The sequence below is a fragment of the Curcuma longa genome, chromosome 2 (assembly GCF_044706935.1).
Source record: "Curcuma longa cultivar G26 ecotype Majalengka, Jawa Barat chromosome 2, ITB_CL_G26_1.1, whole genome shotgun sequence".
Lineage (NCBI taxonomy): Eukaryota > Viridiplantae > Streptophyta > Magnoliopsida > Zingiberales > Zingiberaceae > Curcuma > Curcuma longa.
In genome coordinates, this window is record NC_133862.1 from 9771866 (window position 1) to 9782367 (window position 10502).

At 35.9% G+C, this 10502-nt stretch overlaps 2 protein-coding genes across 2 annotated transcripts; both read right to left on the minus strand.

Annotated features, from left to right (window-relative positions):
- Positions 1-30: 30 nt before the first annotated feature.
- On the minus strand, positions 31-3018 carry LOC141821233 (eukaryotic translation initiation factor-like). Its single transcript, XM_074708633.1, has 5 exons — positions 2814-3018; positions 1313-1481; positions 1054-1179; positions 388-453; positions 31-197 (listed from the first exon to the last, which is right to left on the minus strand). The coding sequence occupies exons 1-5, from the start codon at positions 2987-2989 to the stop codon at positions 147-149; spliced, it is 588 nt and encodes a 195-aa protein (XP_074564734.1). The 5' UTR covers positions 2990-3018; the 3' UTR covers positions 31-146.
- Positions 3019-3395: 377 nt separating this feature from the next.
- LOC141821779 (peroxisome biogenesis protein 12) lies at positions 3396-10419 on the minus strand. The gene is made up of 9 exons (XM_074709141.1): positions 10220-10419; positions 8796-8901; positions 7709-7857; positions 6835-7087; positions 5074-5183; positions 4803-4964; positions 4488-4574; positions 3928-4065; positions 3396-3787 (listed from the first exon to the last, which is right to left on the minus strand). Exons 1-9 carry the CDS (start codon positions 10325-10327, stop codon positions 3716-3718), a joined length of 1185 nt encoding a protein of 394 aa, XP_074565242.1. The 5' UTR covers positions 10328-10419; the 3' UTR covers positions 3396-3715.
- Between the last annotated feature and the right edge of the window lie 83 nt (positions 10420-10502).

Here is a 10502-nt window from a genome sequence, read left to right on the forward strand (position 1 = left end):
TAAATGCAAGAAACGTTGACGGACTCATAGTAAAGTAACAAATTAACAGTAGTAGTCATTAAGCAATCTTGAAAGATAATTTGGGAAGGTTTCCAAGTATTTGGCTACAAAACTTTCAAATAATTAACTAGCTACTTGACGTCTTATTAAAGATTGTACCGACCACCTCTGCTTGACTTGTCCCTTTTGGAGTCATCCTAAAGCAAAACAGAAAATGAAATGAAATGAATGAATGCTAAGAATGGATGATGGCGCAAAGTTTATTTTGTAATCTGCTCGAGGAACTAGTAAATTCGACAAATTTGTTCTAAAAATTGATCCAGGTATATTGCAAAATGTAAAGATAACGGACAACATATAAGCGTTAGAAGTTGTGAGGGAATGTACATGGAAGCTGTAGGATATCTTCTCATTTATGTCCAATATTTCTTTCCACTTCCTCCCAATAGTCATCTGCATAAATTACTTCAGAGTTAGTTTGATACTATAAGGACATGAAGCTTCTGATAGATTAAAAATACATTATTATGTCACTAAGTTTGGATTTAAAAACAAAAAGAAAATCAATAAGGCTTCTGAGTTCATTGGTGAGGATAGGTTGGAAGGGCCTGATTTTCCTGAACTATGCTAAATTGTTTTGGTAGCCACATAGTTACGCTCGAATTAAACAGAGCCTAGAAGTCTAGAATTGAGCAAGCAGGACAAAATGAATATATCTGAGCAAACTAGCTTAACTCAGGTTGTACTATGAATGCATTGTAGACATCAAACATCAAAGCTTAGAACAAAAAGTAGAAGCTAATAACACCAGTGATAGTTTCTAGTGAACAATAAAGCTAAATTGCTTGGTTAATCAGAAACAACCATCAGAAAGCATGAAAGTAAATGAAACCAAAGTATACCACATTACATATCTTAGTGCCGAAATAGCTAGAAAAGCACAAGAATAAATCAGTAGAATATATCCTACTTATATTTAAATTGAGAATCTACACATGAGAACTCTGAAGTATAAAACTTGTTTTTGATAAATCTACTATATGACTAGAGTACCTGAACAGCTTCATTGTTTGCAGCCTTAGTCCACAATGCAAGTTTATCCTGCCTGGGGCGCACACTAGCAACAACTCCACATATTTCCTCACTTTCATCAAACTGCTCCCCAATCAAAGCCATCAACTGCATAATCAATTTTCTAAACCATGAATTAGTGTGAGTTGTAGTTTTTTATGCTCCAAACCATGTCACTTAAAACTGGGAGTTAATATCCAAAAACTACAACAGTTTTCTCTTAAAAGAATAATCAGCACACCGTTTCCAACCACATGTCGTCAAGAGCAGCCCTTTGTTTACATGTAATAGACCATTTTCCACCATTTGCACATTCAGGGTCTTCCCATTTGGGTTCTATCCCAGTCTTGAAACAGTGGAAGTCAGCATTAGCAGGCAATTTGCTGGGTTGAAATATTTGATCATGCAGGCTACCAAAACAGAAGAGCCAAATAAGCCGACCATTTAGCAAGAATATTGAAATTATGAATAAAAAAAGAGAAAATAGTCATTTTAGAACACAAGGGTGAATGACATTTATTTAACCACTTAAAAACATCAAGAAGTCATGAAATTATGTGTCCTCCAAATGTTCCTAAGTAATAGTGTAAGAGACTAAGGAACTCCCTTACGATGTCATGAGCTTCAACTACTATCCTATGGATTAGAATTAAATTACAACACAATATCAGATGAGGTTTGAGTTGGTTCGCTTACCAAAAAAGCACATTGGCTGAAGCAACACCATTCCATAAGTGATCAATTTATTTTTAAGAATATGAAAATCCAATTTTTTAATTACTAGCGATATTAATGATTCTAAATATGTTGTTTCTTATCCAATGGTTGAAGATTTAAATTTCTTTATATATGCAATATTGCACCATACTAGTATTCTAAGTTCTATTGTCTTGTATCTTTCTAACCAATGCCCTGCAGATATGCATCCCAGCTTATGTAACAACATCCATTTAAACATAAAACTCAGGCACACATAATAATACAAAAATTTAAAAGGATAATAGTTTCAGCTATTTATAAGTACAGAAAATGATTCACAAAGATTCCCAAACTGAATCTGATTAGTTCTCACTAAGATGTGCATAGACAAGGAAATCATAAGATTGCCACAGTACCACTCGTAGCACTAAAGTTTCATTAAGTGGCTGTGGTTTCAACAGCTTCAGGTATTAGAAAAGAGGCCAAATTACAACTTTACAGAATTTTCTCAATGTGTTTGTCCCATCTATTTCGGATCGGTTGCATGCATCTCATCCTTCATTAAACTCAAAGCAAGACAATATCACTATTATTATTGGAATAATTAATATTCAGTTCACCTTCTATTATAACTCATTTCTCTTCTAACTATAGAATCTAATAGTTACCTTTAAACATACTCATATCGTCCAAACCTATTTCTCTCATTTTATTATCTATTTGAGCTACGCCTAATTTTAATGACCAGGTAAGGTTGATTATCTATTTGAACTACGCCTAATTTTAACGACCAGGTAAGGCTGATCGTGAACTGAACTAATGTCTACACTAGATAAATCAACAAAACAAAATTAGGGCTTGAGTAAACGCAAATCTTAGCCAAATTCTAACAAAAAATCGATGAAGCAGTTGCAGAGGGTCGCAAATTCAAATGACGAATCTTCATCGAACATAAGTCCAGTTTTATAGATCGGGGATCAAAGATAATAGAGTAAGCAAGCAAGAGCGAGCGAGAGAGAGAGAGAGAGAGAGAGAGATCGCACCACCAGAACTCCTCGACGGTGTCGAAGGTATAGACCTGGCGAAGGGAGGCCCCCCAGGCGGCGCCTTGCTTGGACTTGGACAGGTTATCGAACCAGAACGTCCACTTCCTCTGCAGCGGATGGGGCACGGCCTCTCCACCCTCCGCCCCAGTGCTCACCGCCGCCGTCTCAGCCATCTTCCTCTGCTACCAATCGGGAGAAGAGAGGCACCCAGAAAGGGTTTGCGATCTGGTTCGTCTACCGTTATATACGGAGAGAATAAGGCCGGCCCGGCCCGGTCTAAGCTGTTAGATCATCTAATATTAAATATTGCACATAGAATTTTTAAAATGTGAATTTAGCTACAAAGGAAATGAAGGAATCGTTGTTCCACAATTCTTGGAACAAAAGTTGAATTAGCCACAATAGATCTATCCAAGCTTGAATACTATAAACATAAAAGAAGCTACATGTTCTCATTTTGATTCTTCAGTATTTGCAGCCATTTACATGAATCTTTACCTCGCCATCACTATATTTGAAGGAAGCTGAAGTTTAAAAAGAGCAGGCAGTTTATTTTTCAACTAATACCAAACCTTCTCATCTTGTGAAGATGTTAGATCATGAATAATTTACAGAAAATCCTTCCCTTGTGCATAAGAACTCAAATAAATTACACAATTTTTTTCACTCTTCTTAGGAATTTACAGGCCATGCTGCTCTTTCGATACTGCAGATCAATGTGAATCACTTCAACCCATGCAGATAACGGAAGACCAAATCATGGTCGAAAGATTAATTCTTGAAGGTCAGATCAATGGAGTAATTTGCACCACTTCAGAATAAGTTAGCATGTTACCAAGTCACTACTGCGGCTGCTTTCGGTTTTTCGTCTGAATTGCTCTTCGCAAGCTTCATCTTGATCACAAATCATGGAAGAGCCTCCGAATGTGTTCGACTGAGGCTGGCATCAACGTGATTGGGCATCTCTTGTACTGTTACAAGGAAGAGATCATCATTCAAAAGAAGAATGTGAATAAGTCTTCACCAGAGGGAGCTTGGGATAGACAATTCCATACTGCAGGATGCAAGTGCAATGAAGTCATGGTAACTACGTAATCGCTGCAGGTCTCACCTGAGAAACATATTTGAATATGCAAGAATAGCAGAAGACAAAACCAGAAACTGCGATGACCGATGGATTTGCTCGTTTCTGGGAGCATAGAGGACACAGCGACCTGTCTTGTGGCAGTGGAATCCCGCCTTTCGCAACCTGTAGTTCAGGAATCATAAGTGCTCAAAAAGGAACGAGAAGGTTGTCTAATCAATCCTTCAATTTTCAATATAAATTATTCTCTTCAATATCATATAAAACTGAACTGCATAGTAGTTGAGTTGCAAAACACCATTCTCTTCAGTATTAACATATTGATGGAACACCAAGCCATCAACAACCAACCTACTGCATCCCACTATAAAAGTTGACATAATCAATGGGACATAAATAACATGTTCTCAGACTGAGTTGAACATCAAAGACATAATACAGATAGATACAAAGGAAGAAAGGAAAAGGGAAAAAGAAAAGAAAAGCTCAACCTGACCAAGCAAAAAATTTTAACATTTGGTAAGAAAATTCTTGAATTCTTGTGGATTCTAAAGAAAGACTCAACATGTAAGATAAAACAAACAAACCTTTGGAAGAGGTGGAGGTGGGGGTGGCGGGTAAACTGTCGGAGCTGACATTCTTTCTTCCGCAGATTGGTACCACCATTCCATCATCTACACCAATGGAAAATGAGGTGATATGTAATTTGAAAGTGAGACATGGATTACCATGCTTCCATTAGCATAGAATTATTGAAGAAAAAAAGGGTATCCTGAAAAAGTATTATAAAAAAAATTTGCCAACATGTTTAAATGATAGCAATAAGCAATAACATTGATGCAACCTTAGACTAAATCTATGCTGAGGAATAAAAGGCACATATCAGGTAGTGGTTTGCTCACTTTAAAGAAGAATACAGCAGCTATTAGTCCAGTCTGAGCATAATCCAGTGTAGTGTAGATGCAAGTTAGCATCACTCTCTGAACCGCCTTCAACCATGGAGGACCACGAAGTCTCTCTCGCTCACGACTTCTGATTCTCGATATTCTAGAAGATGAATCCATCTAGACAGGCATTGAATTAGGTATAAGAATGATTAGAAAGAATACCATTTGAAGCAGAGTTTAGAGTTGAACAATGAATTTAAAATAATCATACTGCCACCTAATATACCAGTTCTTGGCCTGTGGCACGGCATACATGAACACCAAGAACATGTAATCCTGGACAGTAGTACCCAGTAGCATCCAGAAGATACAAAAGTTGATAAGCAAAAGAAAGACCTGACAAGAGTAGAAAAAACTTAAGTACCTGATTCTCCTATCAATGGAATCCTGAGAAACCAGTTAGTTTATGAAAAAAAATGACTTCATTCATGAGCAAAGAGAATTGGTCACTAACTCCAGGTCTGTTTCACATTCAATGAGGTATCCTAACAAACTTTAATTCTAGAATGCAATAACATGATGTTAGATAAAACTTAACTATCAGATAGCCTATTCAACAGAGCAAAAGAAACCAGCACCTGAAAATAACAAAGAACAAATGGTATACATGTAAAAATAGTTGAATAAAAAACAGAATTCAACAAGAACAGAAAGAGAATCTTGTCTTGTAAGCTCTTTCCCTTGAATGAAAAAGTAGCCAGTGGAAATACAAATAAAAATAATGTACATTTGACAAGATACACATATGCCACCTTGGTTTAAACAGAAATTTTTTTTTTCACAATATAACCTAATACATTGACTATTCATAAACTCAACAACGCAGTAAAAAGGTAGTCTTTCAAATCTCTACTCTGTCCGCTTAACACAAATTAACCGCAAAAATTGTAATTTTAGAATTTCATAACATGGGTTACTGGTATTAAAACATAATAGTTAACTATCAGAAAGCCAATTCAACAGAGAGGCAAAGGAACTAGGGCCTCAAAACAACCGAGCATGCATGCCAAAAGATAGGAAAGTATAAACTATAAATCAGAAACTCAACAATAAAAGAAAGAGATAATCTTCCTTTAGTTCCTTCCCTGGGATGGCGAAGTACCCAAAAGTGGTAGACACTAAAACCACGTATATCTCAGAAGATAAACATAACTTACCAACCACACAACAGGGTTTTGTAATCATAACATATTCCTAACTGCTCATAACCTAATACCCACTTAATGAAAAGGGGGTCCTTAAATTCCTCACTCCATCTACCAACACATGTTATCCAAAGTAGTAAAAGAACTTGTGGGAAAATTTTTCTATTACAAGATACATCATTGAGCTATTATTAACTCCTTTTAACTAGGTTGTTCAAAATTCAACATCAACACATAATATATAAAGGTTAAAGATGTCCACATTCTGGTATCAGAATCCAGCAACCAAAATAGCTTATACTTTAAAGTGAGGATTTATAAGATCTTGCAAATTGCAATGATTACTCATACATATTATTCCAAAACTAGTAAACAAGTCATTCACAAGGATCTGTTGTGTCTTCTTCTTCAACATATCATCAAATTGTGTAAACCCCAACAATTTGGAACTGACTACATAGAACCTCTCTATTTGAACTCTGCAATCGTTGCATATTATTAAAAAAAATATTCCAAACTAATTGATAATCTGCAGATATTTCGATCGACCAAAAACAATCTTTCAAAAAAAATGAAGCAATCAGCTAATAGAAAATTACTCAAGGATATCTGTCGACAACAGGTATGATACTGAGGCACTAGTCTGAACGTACATGATAGATGGGAACACAAAAAAAAAATGAAGAGTACAAGATCATTTGCAAGTGTCATTCTTCCAGAGTGCTGAAAGAAATAATTTAATATATCATATGCACTACAAACAAGGAGCAACACATGAAATGGCTCCTGGCATATTGATCCTTGTAGGCAAAGAAGGCTCATTTCTGTCATGAAGAAAATACCTTCATTTGTTGCATGAATCCATGGATAGCAAGCACCTATAATTGCCTTAATTTTCTTTTTCAGATCCAGCATAATTGAGCCTGCTTCACTTGGCAGCTGGATCCTTCCATGAGAAATCTCTCCTTGATCTAAAAGAAAACCTACATCATCCAATCTTGCATCATCACTGCCCCAAAGAGTAGCTTGAAGCCTTGCTTCCCTCTCTTTATTGTAAATAGCCTGCAGCTTTGATTTGAGATATGGCAAAATGACCTAGACCAAAGAAAGGAAATAATGACAATTATTATTTTGTTATTTTCACAATGCTTAGAGCACCTTCAATCCAACAAAGGTTAGAGTCACAAACACTTAATAACTAATGCAATCGCCCATCTAAATACAAGTACACTTATATAGAAGAAGTTATAACAATGAAACATTCGACAAATTTGGATCCAGGATATGAGGTTCTTATATGGAACTCTCCCAAGAAGATTAATGGTTCCTAGCAAGATTAATTGAAAAGAAAACAACAAAGAAACTAATAACTAAGAGCAAGGTTCATATAATCAGTTTCCTAATACAAGATTATCATTGGTAAATGTTTTTTGTTTTACATTTGTAAGTCTACAGCTACATACAAATTGAGAAAACAAATGATACATTTCAAGAAAATTAAGGGATAAAAATGAGAGCTTCATAAATTTCTGTTATGCCAAAGAGATTACTCGCATTATCAAATAAAATAACAATCTGAACTTCAAAAAGTGTACAAGAATAGCCAAGTTTATAACCAACTGATTAATCCATGAACTAGAATCACCATCCTCAATTTATTGAACGAAAAAAAAAAATCGAAACCAATATATCAATGAACACTAGCAAATTTGATACCAGAATTGCAACAGATAGAAGTTTTTGGCGCTTCTCTAATCCAGAACGAGGAAGCTTATCACTTGATTCCTTGTTTGAAGTGTTCTTATTGGATCTTATCTTCACAGATCTCCTTCTTAGACCATACAAGGATTCTGAAAAAGAAGCATCTGGAGAGAAATATGTAGCAAACAGCAATGTCATGGTAAATAGATAAAAGTAGTAACTCACAAAATGTAATTTCTTCAAACCTCGATGAAAAAAAATCAGAAGTGTACCATAAATACACAATGCCTATGGACATTGGGACTACTTATTACATGGGTGATAAAAGGATTAGTTCGATACATGTTTTGCCAATGAATAGATGCATCAGGCAACAGGAATCTTCAAGTTAAAAGGAAAAGCAGAAACAATGGAGTAGTATGCAATGAAATTTGCCATTGAGAAATGAGAAGAAAAAAAAGATTGCACATGCATCTTATGACCTCATACATTTCATCTGCAAATAATAAACTAAAGGTATAGTATGCTGAATATCTGTAAACTAATTCTAGGTAAGATGCTATGGCCAAGAAGTGGATGTCACTAATCATTCTCCTTGCATTATTTAAGTTACATGGAATTAACACCATCTTCTTTCTTTCACATAGCCTTGGTGAGTGACCTATATGGCAACACTACTGAAGCTTAAATCCAATTTACTCAATTAATTACCTATTAATAAAGTAAAAGAACAAGTTCAAAAATATGTGAATCTCAATGATGGATAATTCATAAATCTAATAGAACAGATAAACAGATTTAGAGTTAAAGATAATAATACATGTAATGTATTTATCTGGCATCTTAAATATATTATGCCTCCAGTATATCTGTCTGCTTAGGCAACAATTCTAGTATTTTGACAGTGTTCTGTCAAAACTTAAGCAGTGACTGCCAACACAACGGAATCATTTCTATAATAGACCCTAGCATTGCTAGATTTATCGGGAAAAAAAAGTAAGCAACAATTTATTACATAGAAGCACAAATTTTATCAATTCAATCCATGAAACAAAAATATATATATAACAACTATGCAGTGCTGAAAAAATAAATGGAGAACCTGTTGTTCGTAAACTATGAGCCTCAAGTACCAACATCAACAAGGCAAAGAATTCATCATCATAATCTAGCACCTTGTGAAGAAATGGTCTTCTTAAAGCGAACACCTGCACAAGGAGCACAACTAAACACCTATCTGTACTAACTTGTTAAGTACAACAAATGCGGAGAATAGATTAGATTAGCAAACAATAGCCTAACAAAGAGATTTCTTGTAAATGCCTCAATACCAAAGGTTAAGAAATATAGGCATATATCTCTTTGCTTTGCCCATCCCTCTAGCCATAATGCATGAGATAAAAAATAAGAACAACACCAACTGTAATTAGTCTAGTTTGTGGTATTAACATAAAAAACAAAAAATAAAATGATAATTTGTTGAACAAATCAAGCAGTGAGAAAAGAGAGGTAAGCAAACTTTACTAATTGGAATATATACAAAGTTAATAAAAAGCTAACTATTAGAAACAAATTCAAAGCCAGAATGGATCAAAACATATACAGCTTCTACTATCTGAATCCCACTAAAATCATGATTTGTTTCCTTGTCCAGACAAGTCACTTAATCAAAGGAACTTATTCATACAGGAATGAAATCCCATTAAAGTTCACATATGTATACAACCAGATGACATAACTGGGAAATGAATCTCCCCTATTTATGATCATAGTTGTCAGGACCCACTTAAATGAGAGATTAACACATTTACTTGTAAGGCCCAACCACTAATCCAAAATGGTTAAGCCTGAATAGTTCATTCATCTAAGCTTATAAAACTTCTTTGTTAGTCCACAGCTCACCAGGTTAGCAATGGGCTAAATTGGAACGTCATAATTTCACTGAAAATCATCCCTAGCGGTAAATTCCCATCAACACCATCATGCAAACAACCCTTCCAACAACTTTGCCTAGGATGAGAGGTGGTACCTTGCCTAGGATTTGATCCACTTAGATACCAATTGTCATGACCCATTTAGAGAGAGCTGATACATTTACTTAATAAAATCAACCACTAATCCAAAATGTTTAAGACCGCACTAAGAATAGTACGCCCATCTAAATAAAACTTCTTTGTTATTAGTCCACAACTCGGGATTAAACTAGGGCGTCACAATAGTGAAACAAATAACTGGCAAATACTAAATCTAAACTCAAAAGTAATCAAGCAAAGAACCCATTTCCAAGGAAAAGTTTCGCTTTATGCGATGCATTCAACCATACACCCTTAGACTGATGCTGGCAGGGGAAAAAGTGATCTTTAAATTAATACCACAATCCCAGTGATTCATGGCCAAGAAAATTCAACATAAAGCAACACAAAACAGCAGTCAAGAAAAGCAAAGAAGCCTTTTGGAACATAACCGGAAAGCTTAGGCCACAACGGCAGGGAAGAAAAACGGAGGCAGTAAAGAGAAGCGTGGTACCCCGAGGGAGTAATTGAGCGCAGCACGGAGACTGACTGGAAGCTGCTGCGCCGCCGCCATCTCGAAGAAGGTCGGCCGCGTGCCCTGGCCTCCCACCTGGAACAGCATCTCGGCCAAATGATAAGGTGCTCTCGATCAGATTCCTCTCCTCCAACCGCCTCTCCTCCCCAATTTCTAGGGTTCTTCTGAGCGATCACAAAAAGAACACCAAATCGGAGAAGAAAAGTGCTTCCGTTCATGCGGTGGCAGCTTATGAAAGCGAGGTGCCCGCTTTAAGATTCGT

Coding starts and splice junctions, on each gene's coding strand:
- LOC141821233 (XM_074708633.1), bottom strand. CDS start 2,989: ATGGCTGAGACGGCGGCGGTGAGCACTGGGGCGGAGGGTGGAGAGGCC. Junction 1,180..1,312: donor ACGACATGTGGTTGGAAACG/GTGTGCTGATTA, acceptor TTGATTATGCAG/TTGATGGCTTTGATTGGGGA. Junction 198..387: donor AGATATCCTACAGCTTCCAT/GTACATTCCCTC, acceptor GTTTTGCTTTAG/GATGACTCCAAAAGGGACAA.
- LOC141821779 (XM_074709141.1), bottom strand. CDS start 10,327: ATGCTGTTCCAGGTGGGAGGCCAGGGCACGCGGCCGACCTTCTTCGAG. Junction 5,184..6,834: donor GATTCATGCAACAAATGAAG/GTATTTTCTTCA, acceptor TACTCTTGTCAG/GTCTTTCTTTTGCTTATCAA. Junction 4,066..4,487: donor CACCTCCACCTCTTCCAAAG/GTTTGTTTGTTT, acceptor CCTGAACTACAG/GTTGCGAAAGGCGGGATTCC.